Source organism: Protopterus annectens, chromosome 4.part0 (assembly GCF_019279795.1).
Source record: "Protopterus annectens isolate FY-2018-M chromosome 4.part0, PAN1.0, whole genome shotgun sequence".
NCBI lineage: Eukaryota > Metazoa > Chordata > Ceratodontiformes > Protopteridae > Protopterus > Protopterus annectens.
In genome coordinates this window covers 1,326,549,743-1,326,569,602 of record NC_056733.1, presented here as the reverse complement: position 1 = coordinate 1,326,569,602, position 19,860 = coordinate 1,326,549,743, and the positions used below count along the sequence as shown (strand labels likewise).

Below are 19,860 nucleotides of genomic sequence, written 5' to 3'. Positions count from 1 at the left end.
TGTCTTTTGTGCACACCATCAGTGCTGCCTTTTGGATGCTGTTGACCATGATTTCCTTTGCTTTGGGCTCTGTCTTTGTACTCGTATATTTTTTGTCCTTTTCCAAGCATGATGCACTTGTGTGAGTGCAGATGATTTTCTCTCTTTCCTGCCCTTCAGAATTTTTTTGTTTGTGGCCTTTTTAATATTTTCCTTTGCTAGCCATTATCCTTAAGCCTTCAGTCACACCTTACCCATCCTGCCTAAATCCCCCCATCACTCTGTTGGGCCCTCTTATTTCCAAAGGGGGAATTACATTTTAGCAACCTACACTTACCAGGCAATAGGATTTGAAAATTAAGTGGCTGGGGGGTGGGGGTGGATTTCTCCTGTGGCTCATGTCAGTGTTTGTAATGTAGCTAAGACTGTCTTAGTAGCTGACTTGCATGCTCAATGAAAGAATGGTCTGCTTTTCTTCGGAGTGTGCATGAAGGCTTCCACATGTGCATGTTGAGGATTACTGCATGAACACAATTTTGGAAAGCCTAGTGCATGACCTCAACTCATATACTGATGCTGTGCACTCATCTTACCTTGCAGGTGGCAGCATTACAGCAGATTGGACCACTTCTTTTTCCCTAGTATAGTTTAGCTAACACTTGTTGCTCATTGCCAGCCAATCCTGTTGTTTCCTATATCACCTAGATCATTGATCAGTCTAGGATAGTCTGGGTTGTAGTCGGTGGTTTGTCCAGCTGCATTATTGTTCTTGCAGTTAGTGACCTTATTCAGCTTGTCTTTGTTGTGACTTCTTAGTTACATCTGTGAAAAGAACTTCTAAGCATGGGGGTAATAGAAATGGATATTTAATCAGGGATTTTCATTGAATAGAGCTTTTTCTGTGAAACCAGAAAGATTGTTGATAGTTAGTGCAGTTACTCTTTCCATCACACTTGTTCCACCATTGCTTCCTATTGCATGCCCATAAAGAGTTTAAAGAGTATTGAAACCATTTATGTCACAACATATGATGTGCCACAGGGCAAATCTCTCCATCATTGGAGTAAAGTATTATCAGCAGATGTTGCAACCACTTGCATGGGGGCTTCACATCACTAGAAATGCCCCATTGTCTTTGTTTATTGATTTGGGATTTGACTAAATTATTTCATTGTTAAGGGCATTCCATTAATTTGTCTTTGGCCAGAAGACCGAGAACCACAGGAAACTCTTCACTGTACACCCAGCTAATTGAAGGATGTAGACAAAGGCAGAGTGATGCTTTCCCATTACTGGCTTCTCTAAAAAATAAATAAATAAATAATATATATATATATATATATATATATATATATATATATATATATATATATATATAAAAATTGTAAGGTATAAGAAGAACACCCATCTTTTATCTGCTACTTGTTTTTGAGAACCGTGAACATCTACTTTTAATGTTTAAAGAGTATTGAAACCATTTATGTCACAACATATGATGTGCCACAGGGCAAATCTCTCCATCATTCATAAAATGTTTGTGCTGTTTTTTAATAAAAACATTCATAATATTTTATTAAGCCATTGTCACACTAACACTCCTCAATCCTATGAGACATCTGGATAGGATTAGCATGGGGATGCTGCCATAGCCTTTAATCAGTGTACTCTGCACATACTTAGAAATGCATCTATTACACGGTATAGATCCATCTCCACACTGTACATGAATCCGGGTCACTAGTCATAAGGGTCAACTGATACAAGGGAAGGAAAGCTATTTTAAAAGTGCTATGATAAAGACCCTGAACCTGTCTATTGCTGATGGTGATGCATCTTTCCGTGGTGCAAACAAAAAATAGGTTTAAAAAATGTTGGGATGGGGTGTGCTGTGGATATTGTGAAGGTGCAGTGTACAAGAGTTGAGGTTCGGGCCAGGATCAAATTCCAACTGTTATTTTATGCCACCAGAGTCCATTGGAGGTAGACTAAACTGAAGTTTTAGATGCTAGAGCAGCTGGTAAAGAAATTGCACACAAAACAGTGTTGTCATACAGAATGTATTATTAGCAGTGCAGGTAGGAAGCAGCCCACAAAACAATTTGCTATTTACAAACCTTCAGTCAGCAGCAAAACATGAATGCACAGATTGATGAGTCTTTAACGAGGTAGTGGAGACAAATGTCACCACAAGCTGAGTTCAGTCATAAAGGGCTGTTTCAGTCTCTTAAAATGTTGACCTTTTGTCTGAAAAACATTTGCATTATATAAACTTTTTAAATCCTAACAGTACAGCAGTGCACAATTCAGAGGCTTTCCAACTGCTAGATGGCTTTTGCTACATAAGTTATCTAGAATGAAATAACACTCCTCTTTTATTGTTTAACTGCTTGATTTACAGTGCTTATACATGTAACAGTGGCCTAAGTGCATTTTTGTATTTTGGATGGAGTGAATAAAACCATGTCTTTATACTATAAATTCTGCTGCATTGACATTGAATAATATGCACTTTTCTTTTTCAGATTGGATTCTCTGCTGCTGATTCAGTGACTGGCTTGAAACTTGTAGAAGAGGGTGTACCCAAAGAACAGCTTGCTCTTCTGGCAGTTCCAATGGTACCTCTGCAAATACTGTTACCACTAGCCATCAGCAAATACACAGCTGGACCTCGGCCTCTGGATATATTTTATAAGGCTATGCCTTATAGGTAATGTACACCTAACTTGGGCATTTGAAGGTTGTTCTCAGTATGTTGACTAGCAGCAAACATTTGGATCCTCACTGTACTGATCCCTTTGGAAGTTCTGTTTTATTGATTTTGTAACATTTGAGATATTTTTTAAATCACTGTACTGATTTATGCTGTAATATCCTTTCTGCGTCAACCTGAGTTCCTAAGATTGTTTAACATTTACTGTATATGTTATAGTCAAGTTATTATTTAAGATGCTCATTTTGGATTGATTCAGTAGCTTACTCCTTGGTGCTCCACATGGTGATCGGCTGGTCCTACAGAGCTGTGATTTATCACCAGTTTTACTTGATTTCCAAGTGTCATTTGAACTTCATTGCCCCCTTTTGCATTAGCTGTAAGAACCTGGTGATGTGATTTGATCTTAAGTAACCACTAGGATTTATGCTGCATGCATTTGGACAACTTAGCAATAAAACCTTCACAGGCTTCTAGTCAGTTCTTCCATTCTTTCCTTTCCACCACTCTTCTGGATCTTCAACACTAGAGATCAGTTTCTGGCTACTCTCAGAAAAACATTTTTGGACATATTAGGCTAGCGACCCATCAGTGTGAGCAGTGGCTGTAGATGATGGTCACTGTTGATGTGATACCCCGACCCCATATGTAAAAATGGGAAAAAGAGGTTGTGGATGAATGAATGGTGTGTAAATGTGCAGTTTCTCTTTTTATATTTTGATTCTTTACTAGTTGCATGTTCTCTTCTATTTATTCATCATTTTAAATTATTAATTTTATTTCCTTTTTTCTCAGTCCAAGGCTTAGGCCAACCATGTTTTCCTTGTGCACACCAGCAGATGATGACACATATTTCTTAAATAAAGGAGGGGATATCACATCATATGTACATTTTGTTTGTAGACTTAACACAGCACTCTTGTGTGTCCTGTTTGTAAAGAGTTTAAAAATGCAGTCATATGTTGGTACCACAAAACTCTTGAAAGCTTTCTGCTTTAAAAAAATGTTAACTTGGAAGATCATTTCCCTTCTTAGGATCTGCCCACACACTTTACTTCTGCTTTCAAGCTTAAAAACAAAACAAAAAAGAAATCTAAATATACAGAGGTACATTTAAGAGATATGAAAGATAGTCCTCCTGAGATCTCTTTTCCTCAGAAAATAGCAGAATTCCATTCCTCTCAACACTGTCATGCCTCAAGGTTATTGTAAAAGACTGTGGTTAGATCACAGGTGGATCTTTCAGGTATCAATTGTAGTGGTCTTTAGAGCAGCCCCTGTTCCACCAAAAGATCTGTTTGCATATTGTCCATGTATTTATGGCACCAAGTGAAACAACTGAGTCAAAAGCTGCTCGTTTTGTTTGAAATTGTTAGTATTTAAAGAAATAAATGCTTCTAGTATTTGGGGTTGTTTGGCCTTTTTCTGAACAAGAAACCTTATTTTCTTTGCCAGTGGTTCTAAATATAATGCAAATAACAAAGGGCAAAGAGGACACCCCTGCCAGGCTCCTGTTTTCAAACAAAACGCAGCAGAGAGGATCTGATCCTCGTATATCCTTGTAATTAACCTTATAATTTTGTCAAGGAATGCATATACTTCCATTGCCCTACTCCTAAAATCCCAGCTTACTCTGTCATATGCTTTCTTTGCATCAAGACCCACCACCAGCATTAGTATTTTCATGTCATCTTGTTGTTAATGTTGTCAAATGTTTGCCTCCTCTCCACAAAGCTACTTTGAGCCATATCTGTCAATTTTGGCATCATCTTTGCTGTTCTTTTACCCATTATAGACATAAACACTTAGTAATAATGACCAGCAAAAACAATAAAAAGCACTAGTTTGCAGGTCCTTTAGTCCACAGCAAAGCTACAGCAAAGTCTCCAGAAATGTCTCCAGAAACAACAGGAGGACAACAGGATAGGCTCCAGGTTATAAAACTTTAGTCAGGCACAAGCGCTTTCACATCTGCTGTTTCAGGTGCATAAAAACAAACTGAAACCAGTCATACTTTTGAACATTGCTGAATGCATCACATGACAACAGTTCATCACATGGCTATATACATTCCATTACTGTAAAATGTTAAAGCTGTATAGTAGCCACAAAATAACTAAATGTTCAAAGAAAATCCTTAAATGTATATTATTATTATTTTTTTTACTTTGTGCAATATAAACACACATTAAAATACATATTCCTAAAAACAGCTACTTTACCTACATAGAGGTCTGGCCTTTAACTTTGGTCTCAGTGGTATTTGTTCATTGAGACCATGTCTCATATCAGCTCTGAATAAAACTATCCATCTAGCTTCCAGTTCCTCTGTTTTATTGCATGTACCCCCCCCCCCCAAACTCACAAAACTCCTAGTAATGGCCATAAACTTAAATGTATGTTGACTATTAGTATTCATAACTTGTTTGGCCAGGGCATTGCTTCTGCTTTGTTTGCCTATGTGATAAATGTGTTCTCTAATCCTTTCCTTAAGTGTGCGGTCTGTTTTCGCAATATAAAATTTCTTACATATTATGCAGTGGGCAAGATACACTATGTGCTGTGTGTCACATTTAGCTTGTGCTTTAAATTTATATAGCCGGTCCTGATCTGGATGCAAAAATTCATTGCTTATATCTATATACCCACAATATGAACATTTGCCCCAAGGCTTGGTTCCTATTCCACCCATAGATGTTTTCTTTTCTCTGGATACACATAAACATCTTTTCAAAGACTTTTGATTTTTGAACAAAAATTAGGTTCATTGTCTATCCATTTTGTGACCGCCTTATCAGTGGTCAGTATCTCTCAATGTTTACGTATAAGACCCAACATCACTAGAAAAGCTTAATGGCACTTTTTACTTCGGCATGTCACCCCAGGTCTCCTTTTCCCTCAGACCATCTATCCAAATAATAAGGTCTAGCCTTAGTATGCCACAAGTTAACTACTACTTCTGTTTCTCTATATCTCTCTCCTCATAACCTCTGGCCAATAATTAATTCCTCGTATTATTCAACTGTTGATGGAAATCTGCATCCCTCACGTTCAACCTAGACACTCTGTAAACCTGATTCCTAATGACATTGCCAAACACATAGGTAGGGTGCATACTTCCTCTATTAAAAAGCTGGTTAACATGACATTCCTTCCTGTACAAGCATGTATATATGCGACTTTTTCAATGTTTACTTGAACATCTAAAAGTTTATTCTCTCATATGAAACAGATGTAAACCTTAAAAAGTATTGGTTGCATTCAAGTACATAAGAAATTCTGAGCACTCTTCTTCTGCACCAGTCATTAAAATAAAAAGATCATCTACAAATCTACGAAAAAATAAAACATTTTTTTGATATGGGCCACTCAATAAATACTCATGTTCCCATACAACCATGACAGCGTTGGCTTAGCAATTGGCACAAGATGCGCCCATAGCTGCACCATTATGGTGCCAGTATAGGTCATCACCAAACAGAACATTGTTTTCTAAGACAATGCTCATTAAATTCCTAATTAGTACAATTTTATTTTCAGAGAAATCAGAATACATTTCCATAAACCTAGTTAAACTTTCCAACCCAATCATATTAGGTATAACTGTAAAAAGGGAGACCACATCAAGTGTTGCCATAAGAAAACCTTTAGTAGGGTTGTTATTGTTGAAAATGTGAAGATCTCTCAAAAACTGTCCCGTATCTCTTAACACATGCTTTCTACTATTTAAAAGTGGTCTCAAACTTTTTTCAATAAAAAGGGATGCCGGTTCAGTGCACCAGTTTCTATCAGACACTATAGGCCTCATAGGTGGGTCAATAGTGCTCTTGTGTAGTTTAGGCAAACCTTGAATAATGGGTATAGTGGGTGAGGTAACCATGAAATAATATAATAGACTATTGTCTATCAAGCCATTCGAAAACATATCTTTTAATTGCTTCTGAACTTTTTCTATGAACAACGTAACCCTGGCAGAAGGCAATTTCTCATAAAAAACATCTTCCTTCAGCATGTGTAACATAATGGAATCATATTTACTTTTATCCGTAATAACTATAGGCCCTCCCTTGTCGACAGGCCTGATTACTATCGTGTCATTCTTCTGTAAACCTAGTAAAGCTTCATGCTCTGATTTTGTTAAGTTATAAGACTTTTGCCCCTTATAATGTTTCTGCCTTTTGTAATCATTCAATTTGTGTACATCCTCTACGCACATTTTTTCAAAAGCATTGACTAATGGGTTAACTGCAGGCATATATATGCTAGTTTTTTTTTTACAAACATTACTTCCTTGCATTTGTGTCGTCTCTGTAACATTAAACTGCTTTTTTAACATAAAATTACTTGTAAACATCTTTAAATCAAATATAACATCTGCAAAATCAGACCTATCAGTGGGTATAAAAGACGGTCCTTTTTGTAACAAATTAAACTCATCTTCAGACAGGGCATAACTGGATAAATTCCACACTAAGTCTTTCTTTGGTTGAAAAATGCTTTCTTTATGTTGTATGGGCTCTCGTTCAACCCATCGTGTTCCCTTTTGTTCCTGCTCCTGCTGTGACCTCTGTTCTGCTATTTTAAAGCAGGAAGCTTCCGTTCTCTTATAGGTAACGGGAAATCTTTACCATCTTTAGGTATCACCCTTCAGCCAGTTCAGCCATTACAGTTTTCTTCCAGGCTGTTGGTACATTTGCTTTTAAAATACTGTTAAACAAAACCTAAATCTTTATCACTTTCTAGCTTTCAGATGTCCACATGAATACCATCTATTCCTGGAGACTTTCCTTCAGATTGGTTATACATCGCCATTTTATCTCACTTCCTCCTGTCCTGTTAGTAATTAGGCCTCATCTACCTCTAACCTTGGCATATTTAATTATTTAATTAAACATTTCTATTTGTACTTTTTCTTGAGTTCCACATTTATCTGTCTTATACAGATTTTCATAAAATTTCTGAAATATTTCTAAAACGTCTACAGTATCTCTGGTTATTTTCCTTGTCATAGGTTCCCTTAGATTGACAACAGCCCTTTCTACTTTCAGTTGCCTGAGCCCTTCTGCTAAAAACTTTTGTGCTCTAGAGTTATTATCAGAAAGCAATTACTTAACAGCAGTCTTTCAAAACTTGTGCATATTGTCAAAGTAGTCTCTTAATTTCTTTTTTAACAGCTAGAGCGCCTTCTTTGTGGAGGCATGCGTGAATGGGCGTACCTTCGTTGAAGGTTGTGCGTCAGGGCTGGTAACTCGGCACATAAAAATCCACTACCAAACATATTAGCAGACCAGAGTTCCACTGTGGCGACCCCTAACCGGGATAAGCCGAAAGACACAACAACAACAATCTGCAGTTGCACCTCTTGTTTTGTGAGATTCCTCTGTATTCTGCAATACTTCAACCTTTGTCAGTCCCCCTAAACATTTTTTGTCACTTTACCATATCATTTTCTCTTTTATTTCTACCCTATTTTTAAAATTCACCTTCATTTTATCTCACTCCATAGCTATACTTTCTGAAGAAATTTCTAATAACTCCCGAATAATTTCTACTACCCATTCCTTAAATTCTGATCTGTTTAACAGATAAGTTGGGAGGTGCCAGTCTTTCATTTTTATTTCACTACCATATATTTTTATTTTAGTTATTACTGATGCATGATTTGCCACCACAGCTTTCTTCCAGGATGTTGGTATTTCTCTTCCTTTTAAAATAGTATTAAACAAAACTTTTCAAATCTTTATCACTTTCTTTCCTCCTAGCTTCCAAACTTCCATAAGAATACCATAAAATGTCCAAGATGTTTCTAGTACCTCTACGGGATCTGTGGTAATTTTCCTTGTTATAGGTTTCTTAAGCTTGGCAACAACCCTTTCTACTTTCTCTTGCCTGAGCCATTGTGCTAAAAGCTTTTGTGCTGTGGAGTTGTTTTCAAAAAAAAAAACATTGCTTAACCACAGTTTTTCTAAACCTGTGCATATTATCGAGGTAATCCATTATTTTCTGTTTAGCATTCTGCAATTGTGCCTTCTCTTCTGTGAGATTCCCCCTCTTCTGCAAAATACTTTAACCTTTGCCAGTCCTTCTAAATATTTTTATTTCTTTACCATATATCTTTTTCTGTTATTTCCACGCTATTTTTAAATTTTAATTTTATCCCACTCCCTACTATATTTTCAGGAGAAATTTCTATCTTCCCTAATAACTCCCAAATAATTTGTAGTACCCATTCCTTAAATTCCTCTCAATTTAACAGATGGGTGGGGAAGTGCCAGTGTCTCATTTTTATTTTATTGCCCTGCATTTTTATTTTAATTGTTATTGATGCATGATCTGAAATAGGTGTTCAATAAATTCACATGTTCCTGTGAAATATAATTTATGTCTAGCCTAGCCTAGTTTTTGTACCTTGGGGAATCATATGTAGACTGTCTTCAAGCTCCTACTACTGAATTACTATTGTAAAACAGGAGAGGTAAATATTTACATTTATATTGTTCCACAAGCTCCAAATTAAGTGATTAAGGAGAGCATTAACCATTCCTTTACAGTTAAAAATGTGGTCTCAAGATGTGCCAGATGCTTTTTTTCCAGGGCTGCATACCAACCAGAAATTCTGGCAGATGAAGCTAGATGAAAAAAAGCCATTGATTTCTTAGGTCAGATGCAGGAGCAGTATGTGACAGGAAAAGACACACCAGTTCTGAGTTAAAAGCAAAAAAATAAGAGCGTTGCATCTGAAATGCTGAAGTATACGAGTTTTATTATCCTCTCAGATAGACTGAAGCTTGACCCTGAAAAAAGGCAACTTTACAAACTTCAAAGTCAGAAAATAAGCATTTCAGAAATTTCTGAGAATGTCCATAGTGTCATAGCAGCAAGTAAATAATTCAGAGACACAAGAGCATTTGTCTGTTCTCAGTGAGTTTTGTATTGCAGCCTACTTTTCCAGAAGAACTCTGCACTGTGTGACGCACACAAAATTTCTGCTTGCTCATCCTATCCCATATGTAACATTTCCCTTGTGTGTGTGTGTGTGTGTGTGTGTGTGTGTGTGTGTGTGTGTGTGTGTGTGTAATTTTTTGTACATATTGAAACTACAATTCAGAAATTTAAACTTTTCATTCCTTAAAATAACTTTCAGCTCAGGAACAGCCTATATATATCTGGCTTCTTGAGTTATTTTCCTTTTCTGAAAAAAATTATGGGCACTGCCCCAAAATTTTATTGTAAAAGAGGGAATGATTTAAAATAGTTGTTTGAGAGGACTAGAATATTGATGTGTATACTTTCCTTAAATTTATATTCATTTTCAAGTATCAGTAATATAGATGAACAAGTAATACTTTCTTTCCTTGATAACAGATTGCATGTAGTGTATTATTCCTGTTTTCCAAAACTGCACGGTGACTGTCCTCGTGTCTTTTTTACAGGTATTTCCTGTGAGATTCTTCCCTGTTTAGCTAATATATCAGATTGAGGATGGTGAGCACTAGTGTTGCCATCTATCCGTTTTTTTCTGGACTATTCAGAAATCAATCTGATTGTCCAGTAGTCTGGAAAGCACTGTACAAACTCCAGTATTTTGGTTCAAATAAAAGAAACAGGCTATCGGAGTTTGTTAAATATGTGGATTTACAATGTTTTTTTTTTTGTTTACAAAAGCATAGTAAATCTGCAGAAAAAAGGCATCATGAATGACAAAAGTGGGTGTTCCTTCTTGTCTGATATGATGTCACAAAATGGTGGGAAGTGAGTGGGGCATGGGTGGGGTTATGGGAGGAGCAAGAAGTGTGGCCTAAGTCTGGTTTTCACTACAGTGAAAGGTGGCAACCATAGTGAGCACTGAGATTTTATGTCTAATTTCCAACTTATGCACAAGCCTTCTGAATTCATGTTTTGTATTGAGCATCATTATCAGCTGTGACAACACTGGGTGTTGCCTATCTAAAAAAACATAGACCTTAATATTACATTCACATGTGAACTTGTGTCTGGTAATTTAAATTTTTAAGTTAACTTATGAGGTATGCATATTCTTTATATTGGAACAAATGAGTATCCACTTATCTCCATACATGGTCTGAGAGTAACTATGCTATCATCTCTTTGCTTGGACTGCTTTTATGGTATACAATTTATGTAGCACACCTCTTCTACATGTTCTATTTGTTATTTCTAGTCAATACGTTGTGTCTTTTGCTTTTTCTTTAGACTTTAACTTCCTTTTTTTGTGATTCCTATAACCCTTGTAAACAAGGTAGCAAAGTTGTACTTGAGTGCAAACATGCAAATTATGGGATTTACTTGCAGCAACCCTGGTGTGAATTCTTAGCTAGAAGGAGTTATACCAATAGTAGCAGGACAGGAAAATATTCAGAAAGTATTGAATTACATCTTGTGAGGACCACTGAAAGCAGAGCAAGAAGGTAGTGGCAGCAGCAAACAGAATACTGGGATGTTTCCTCTAGGAGATGATAGAAGTATTGGTCAACCCACATCCTGAGCACTGTGCATTCCAGCATTCTGGAAGTCATCTAAGGAAAAGCACATGAGGCTGCCAGAAGCAATTGTGAGTAAAGCTATCAGAAAGCTCCATGGGGTAGAGGGGAAGGATTAAGATCAAAATCTAAAGGAGCTAGAGCTCTTCTCACCTGAGACAAGAAGATACTGGAGGAGCATCATACTACCGTGTAAGACCACATCATTGCAATATGGTGAAGAGATCATTCTAAACAGGAAGGGGTGAGGGAAGGAGGGGACAGAGGTAGCAGAATGTTGGGTCTATATTCGCCCAGCATCTTTGCTAGTACCTTTCACAAAAATGGTTTTTGACTCATGGAATGGACTTCTGGAATGAGTGATGGAAAGGGATCTATACACACATTCAAGAGGACATGGGGCAAATTGAAAAATGTTGGGGGCAAAGCAGTGATGAAGGGGGAGATAGGCTTGTTGTTCATACTGCAGTGAGATAACTGTTATGTAATGTAATTTGTTTTTTCATTTTTCTGACAAGTATTATCTTGGCAGCTTTGAAAATTTAGCGTTGAACACAACTTTCTTGAAAGAAAAATAAGTCTAAATGTTTTGCCTTACTGATAATTTTGCTTAGGTCATCCTTTATTTGTAATGCTCTTCAGTAACTTCATTGGTAAATCTGTGTCAGTGCATCTCTAAAATTCTTTTACTTTTTCTTTTGTCATTGGTAACTATAAAAATACCTAAGTAATAGTTCTTGTGTGTCTTGCTTCTCTTTTAGATATTCTGTGCTTTGTCATATCTGTTTCATACATTTCTTCCTATGATCTGTGTTTCATTTTCAGATCATACTTGTGTGGATTAAGTGACATCCTCTGCAGTCTCAGAAGTGCCTTGTATAAAGATTTTTTTAGAATGTTCTTTCCAAGTTTTTCTGGTATATTTCTCCCCAAACGTCTTTATCACAGTTATGTTTAGGAAATGTCTTCTTTCCATACACTATTACTGACCTTTTCTTTTCTGAGATGTTTTTTGTGTATTTGTAATTTCTTTTGTGCCCCATAGGCAACTGGTCTGTTGATTTTCTTTTTAAGAGCATAGCTGTTATATCATCATGTCATCTACTTGCACTTATTTTCTTAGTATTTTAATGTGGATGCATATGTAACTAGTTTCTTAAGCTTTTCAGAACCATTTTCCTGTTTACAGTGCCATTCTTACTGTAGATCTTGCCAATAACAGCTTTCTTAGATGCATAGTTTTCACATAATTATTAGTAAAAACTTTGCAGGGTATTGCTTAATTCCTAGAAATCTCTATAATACCCATTTTTTTTCTTGGCATTGTCATTTGTAGACTTGCTTTCAGGTTTTCATAGGTTCTTCCTGTGTAACAATTCAGTTCCTCTTGATTTTAGGATATGAACCACATATCTCAGACTTTAAGTCTTATTTTAAAGTTGTTCTTCAACAGGATAAATCATACTTCTCAACCTCTTAGCACAAGAAATCTGGACACCGTCTAAACAGTCGGGGGACAAAGGACCCAAAATAGGGACAGATTTTAAATATTGCTCTTATAAACTTAGAATGTTGGTAGAATACCAGGATTTGTGTTAACATGCATTTTCTGAAGGAAATGAATTCTGAAACTCAAATTTATGTTATTATTTGGTGATTTAAATCCTCGGTGATTTGCCAGAAAACCACAGATTTTATGAGGACCAGACCAAAAATATGAGGCAAAAATCTGGACATTTGAAAGGTATGGGATGAATTTATAATCCGTTAAATAGCTGTGCCAGTCTTCTGTCGTGCTCTTCTTGTGTCTGGCTCCACACTGATCAATATTGGTTTAATGTTAAAATAGCTTACTAGCACTCCGTTATCTTTGCATCAGTTCTTTGGAACGTCTTTGGAACTGATGAAATGACAGAGATTCTAGGGAATCTCTGCCTGCCTTGCAGCATAATAAATGTGTACAATTTGGAGCTTGGTTCTTCTAAATTTATTTGCCAGCAGCCCTGAAAGTAACTCGATGTTTGGCATACTTAAGACCACTTCCTGAACTACAGGCAGTGGGTGATGCTGTCATTTAGTCACTTAATTTAGATCTTGCAGCTCAATACAAATGTGAATTGTATCTTTTTTTCACAACAGTGACCATACTGTTGACCCTGCAATTGCTGAACTTTTGTAGACTTTCTGTATTGCTTAATAATGACCAGAAAATCTAGACTTTCCAAATCTTCAGTTTCTTCCAGTTTCTTCATTGTCTTTCTTCTTAGAGCTCCCATTATTTTCTTCTAGGTTTAAATTACTGACAGTTTGCAAGCATAGCCGGCCTTAGGCATAGGCCAACTAGGTGGTCGCCTAGGGCGCCGGTCTAGCAGGGGTGCTTTTTCATTATTTATTTAATGTAGGTAGGCCAGGATGGGGGCACTGGGTGGTGTGCTGGGGGGCGCCATGGAGCCCTTTTGCCTAGGGCACCAGTTGACCTAAGGCCGCTCCTGTTTGCAAGAATGTATTTGTATGTTGTATTATTCTGGCATACTACCTATGTGTGAGAAAAAAGTAATATGCAACTGTCCTAGATGTCTCTGCTTCATTGTGAAGAATTCCCTACACATGCTGTCTTGCTTCTATGTTTGGTATTCTTTTTAATGATTTTTTTTACTAGCCATACAACCCAAGAATATTAGGAGGGAAAAGAAGCTTCTTATGTAATATTATTTTGGGTGGTGCCACACAGTGGGCAGCATAAGTTGGCAATATGGGCACTTATCTCTCTGGCATTTTTTTTTTATTAACAAATATACTCTTGCACCTGTGTTTAGTTTAAAATTCAGCATTGTGTCCATTAGTTTTCTGTATTTGTGTTCTACCATTTTGACCTAAATTCTTTTTTCCCCTGCTTCAGGTGCGTTATTTTAGATTTGACTTAAATATTTTTATTTTAACTATACCTAAAGACAGCTGATTTTCATGCTTTTGTTTGACAACATGCAAACCTTTTTGAACACAGTTGTTTTTTGCTTTTACAAATCTTTGCAACATGCAATTTTGTAGCACTTATTCTTCATGAGTGAATAAATGCAGGACAAAACTTCTTATGCTTAGAGCCACATTTGATGTATAAAGCATGAATTAAAACTGCACAGTATTTTTGTGGCCTCCGTCCTGTTGCAGCAGAATCTAATTTTATTTAGTGTTTTTTCGTTATTTTATAGATATATTTCCTTTTTCTGGGTTAATAATTTTAACCATATACTAGTAATTTCATTTATTGTGCACACATACAGTTATTGTCTCATCTGCTCCATAAAAACCTTGCCCTTTTTTAATTTTTTGTGTTATCAGTTAGTTTCACTTATTAGAGATTCATATAATGTGCCAGATTCACAATTGTCATCTCTGTCTCAACCTCAGCTTCATGAATCCCTATAGTGTTTGTATGACCTTGTCTTGTTCTGCTGTAAGGAATAAGCATTTAACAATTGGCATGTTATATCTGGTTGAAAATAATTCCTGAATTACTGTTTAGGTGATACTATTTTGCCTTTTTTTGCCCTCAAGGAATATAACAGTTGAATTCCTTGGTGGTTTTTCCCAGCAGCATTCATTAACAATGTGGATATAGCTGTCTTCAGTATTTTTCATTTTTCTGTAAAGTATAAGCTAAACACAGGTGCAGACTAAAGTCGGCATTCTGTCCACTAATTTTCAAGCATATTGAACCTTTTCAGGTTTCTTAGATAATCCACTTGGGAATACAGGGGAATTCTGGAGTTAAAGCTTGTTAGTTCCTGCCATATTACCTTCTTGTGAAGGAATTCAGGTGGTTGCTATTGAGGCATTTCCCAGTGTGATTTGTATTTCCTGCAGTTCTAAAAATAGAGACTGTTGAAGGTTTATTTACTTCTGCATCTCGCAATTATATTTCCACTTGGACACCAAGTAGTGACTTGATGGCCAGTAAATGAGTCAGAGACACAGGAGATGTGTATAGCCTCATCGAGGTTTGCTTTCCATCTGAATTCTGCAGATGAACTCAGTACATTATATACAAATTATTGTAGTTGGCTAATTAGCTGTAAAGCTCTATGTCCAACAAATAACAACAATGCAAAGTTTATAACTAATATTTGTATGATAATTGTTCTTCTAAGAAAGCAGTTGCAGCAGTAGGTAGCCTGGAGTGATAATGACCAATGAAAGTCTTTTGAAATGCACATGAAACTAGTTACTTAAGTGATTTTCCAGGTAGATTCCAGTCAGAATGATACATAAATTATGATTTTTTTAAAGAGAATATGCCATTTAACAGCTTTTGCAGATGCATGAAAGTTGCATGCTCATATAGAAAAGTTATTGTTGATATTAGCGTATGTATGTGAGAAATTCTTTGAAAAAGTCTGATAGAGATGTTTTTCAGGTAGAAATGCATGATAAACCATACCAAGCTATTAAGTGAGTCTTTGTCCAAGGCACCTCCAAGATTTCAAGTATTGTTACTTGATCTACAGTCATATGATCTGAAAGTGAAGGTAGAGCTCAGACAAGGAACTACTCATAGCGGATAATGTTGATTTGAGCATATTTCTCAAGGAAACGTGATGAATTACTAGGAAAAAAAAGAAAGTCTATGAATAGTACTACAGTTGCCAGTAACAGAAGGAAATGTGCAGAAATGCATGAGCTCTGACTTTAAAATGAAGTTGTTGAAATATGTTACAGTGAAAGATGGCCTTGCAAAATTCTTCAGTAAGCAAAGAAACTTAGTCTTATTTTTCTTTTAAGAAATGGACTTTGCACATAGTGTGATGATGAGGATACTGTTTTCTAATTTAATACCCTTCTGATTTCTAGGGATGGTGACCCAGTTAATTTATGTCTTTTTTGTTACAGTATTGACTTTGTTAGGCTGACTGCAGAACATAGCACTTATCCCAGTTTTGCGAGGGAAAATGGCACAAAACATAGCATAACCCTGGGAAATGTGCATGATGTCCTTCAAGGATGCATCTGCAGCCATCACATATGGGTTGTCCTGCCTCAGGCAGCCCTTCGGTCGGCCGGATTCCAAAGTCTGGGTCCGGCGTCGGCTGATGTCGCCCTTTCCCCGATGTCAGAGCGCCTGGGGTATAAAAGCGTCAGCCAATGCCATCTTCCCCAGTCTTTCCTGCCGCGTGGTGCCCGAAGCAGAAGCAGTTCGCAAATGCTGGTCGGCCAGCTCCTGTAATTCATCTACCGAAGACTTCAAAAGCTAAGTACCCCGTTGGGGACTCTTTCTTGCCTCAGCCGATGTCAGATAAAGTTAATAATTGCTTAACTTGTGGGAAACAAATACCTCATAAGGATTTCCACTCTTACTGCCTCCCCTGCCTAGGCCCAGACCACGACGTCTCGGCCTGTTCAGCCTGTGCTTCCTTCAACCGACGCACTCTTAGACGTCGGGCGGAGTTTGCAGAGGAATTTTTTGGGGCTAGTTTTTCATACAATATGCCGTCGGAGACTCCGACTTCACATTTAACAAAGAAACGGAAGGACAAGGACCGACACATGCGGGCCGCGGTTTCGGCTGAAACCACAGCCAGGCCTACCGAGAGTGTCTCGGTCTCGGCTGAAACCGAGTCCTTGGTACTTCCGACCCCAGAAACCGCTCAACCGACAACCTCGGCCCCGGAGGCCCCTGCTGAGTCGGTTATTGAATTTCCTTCAGAAACTGGTGTCTTGGAAACTTGTGACACCATTCCTCTAGACAAAACTACACCAGCGCGTGGTGCAGCTAGGCCTCCTGCATCCATGTCCATAAAGGCATTCACCAGGGCTAAAGCTGCTAAACATACAAAAGCTATGCCTCCCAGGGTTATTCCTCAGGGACCCTCTACAAGTTCACAGATTCTAACATTAGCAGAGGACCTTATTTCCTTAATTAGGGGCTCTCAACCCCCCTCCTCTAGACAAAAGGCCCAGGGTTGAGCCCTCTGATCCCCACTCCTCAGAGGAGGTCTCTGATGGCTCTGCTCTCTCGGACTACCAGGAGGAGGCTTTTTCGGCCTACGAGGATTCTGATGCAGAGGAATCTATCCCCTCGGCCTCCCCTCCTGAAGAGTTATCCTTCGGGGAGACCCTTCACACTATGAGAGTGCATTTCAAATGGCAGGGCCAGGAATTCTCTGATTCCAGGAAAAGATTAAGAACTTTTCTGCATTTACCTCAGCATAGACCTTTGGCTATTCCTCCTGTTTTGAATGTCATTGATGATGTGTACTCTGAGTCTAGCATATAACCCCTGACACTCTTCCTCCGGCCCCTGTCAAACCCGATAGGTACTACAGGGTCCCGGACTCGCATCTTTTTCTTTACAAGGCCCACTCTGCTGATCCAGAAACTATTTCCCAGGGCCCTAAAGGGGTTGCAGCTGCCACAACTAAAAATCCACTCCCCTCTGAAAGGGAGTCCAGGGCTTTAGAGAGATGGGGTAAAAAAGTGTATACTTCTGCTACTCTTTCTATGAGGGCATTAAATTGTCAGTTTCATATGATACAGTACCAAGAGTATTTGTTAGATGAATTGCATAAGAAACTGTCTTCACCTGATCCCCTAGATCGCAAATCACTTCGGGATCTGGTACATAACTCCCAGCAGGTTAGCAACTATTTCTTACAGTGTGGTTATGATGCATTGGAAGCTTCATGTTGGTCAGCTATGACAGGTGCAGTCATGCGTAGGCATGCTTGGCTGAAGGAACAATCTCTGCCAGACCATGTTAAAGCTAAGCTTCTGGATGCTCCACTGGAAAAGCAAAAGTTATTTGGCTCCACTGCTCAGGAGGTCTTAAAGAAATTTGAGGAAAAGGCAAAATCTGTACAAACAGTCAAAGATTTTCTACAAGTCCAACCACCAAGATTCAGCAGAAATTGGCCTACCAAGAATTGGTCCTTTCCGGACACAGAAAGATTTCAGAGAGGCAAGAACAGGCGTGCCAGAGGTAGAGGGCAAGCTAGAGGCTCCTACAGAGGACGCCAATGGCAGCCTCCCAACCAGAGAGGTAGTGCAGGACCTTCAACTGCTGCACAAGGACAGACTCAATGACTTTGCTTTGACTCCGCCAACCAGGGCTCAATTAGAAGCACCTTTGGGCGGAAAGCTTTCTTTATTCTCAGAAAATTGGCACAGTATTACAAGAGACAAATGGACACTGCAAATAATAGACAAAGGATACAGGTTCCATTTTCACAAATTGCCAAAAAGAAAAGGCATGCCAGACCTGCCACCAAATCAAAGGGCAGAGGCTTTGAAACAAATCCCCAACTTAATGCAAATGAAAGCTATAGAAAAGGTTCCTCTTTCAGAACAAGGCCAAGGATTTTATTCCAGACTATTCCTTGTTCCAAGAAAAGAAAATCAATGGAGGCCTATTCTCGACTTGTCCACACTGAATACTTATCTCATTGTGCCAAAATTCAAAATGCTGACTCTACAGCAACTCCTTCCCAAGCTGGGCAAGGGGTCTTGGCTGGTGACTCTAGACCTCAAGGAGGCATACCTGCATGTCCCTATCAGACAAAGTTGCAGAAGACACCTCAGATTTCTTGCAGGTTCAGAGCATTATCAATTCTCAGCATTGCCCTTTGGCCTATCTACTGCGCCCAGAGTATTCACGAAATGCCTGGCATCAGTAATTGCACACTGCAGACTTCAGGGGATTCAAATATACGCATATCTGGACGACTGCCTTGCAAACTTTGGTAAAGGATTTGAATTATGCCATTCACCTACTGCAGGCCTTGGGATATACAGTCAACATTCACAAATCAAGACTTGTTCCATCTCAAAGAATAAATTTTCTGGGTGCGGATCTAGACACAACCACCCAAATGGCTTTTCCCACAGAAGAAAAACAAAGACAACTACCGGATTACTTCAAGAATCTGACAAGACAAACTCAGCTGACTGCAAGGAAAATCCTGCAGGCCCTGGGTTACATGGCATCTTGCATTCTTCTGATTCCACAAGCAAGGCTGCATATGAGGAAACTACAATGGTACCTAAGGAGTTTATGGACTCAGCACAGTCACAGCTTAGAAACTTTGATCCCACTCATTCCATGCCTCCAAAAGGAATTTCTGTGGTGGGCTCAAGCAAGCCAGTCAAACAGGGGTCTGCCCTTCAGCAAGCCAATAGCCAGCCAAACCATTACAACGGACGCTTCAGACCACGGTTGGGGAGCACACATGGAGGGCAGATGTATTCAAGGACTATGGTCACAAAAGGAGCTACGCATGCACATAAACCAAAAGGAAATGCTGGCAGTGATACATGCAATCGAGGCCTTCAAACTCTTTCTGCATCAAGGCCACCTGCTAATAAGGATAGACAACACCACAGTTATGTGGTACATAAACAAGCAAGGAGGCACCCATTCCTACCCTCTTTGCAGACTGGCAATGAATCTATGGGAACTATCTTTGAAACTCAATATAGACCTGCAATCCCAGTTTGTGCCAGGAAAAGACAATATACTGGCGGACAGCTTAAGCAGAAATATCATGGATGCACACGAATGGATGCTGCACCCAGACATCTTCCTACAGATAACACAATCATGGGGAAGGCCAGACATAGATCTTTTTGCCTCCCCCCACAATCATCAGCTGAAGAAATTCTGCTCAAGGACATACCACC

The 19,860-nt window shown here is 38.5% G+C and overlaps 1 protein-coding gene across 1 annotated transcript in view; it reads left to right on the top strand.

The window, feature by feature from the left end:
* The window catches only part of LOC122800444 (acetyl-coenzyme A transporter 1-like), a 171,369-nt gene that overhangs the window by 43,744 nt on the left and 107,765 nt on the right, over nucleotides 1-19,860 (top strand). Inside the window, exon 2 of the mRNA XM_044069889.1 lies at nucleotides 2,502-2,686. Coding sequence (XP_043925824.1) covers nucleotides 2,502-2,686 — 185 coding nt within the window. The remainder of the gene's footprint in view (nucleotides 1-2,501; nucleotides 2,687-19,860) is intronic.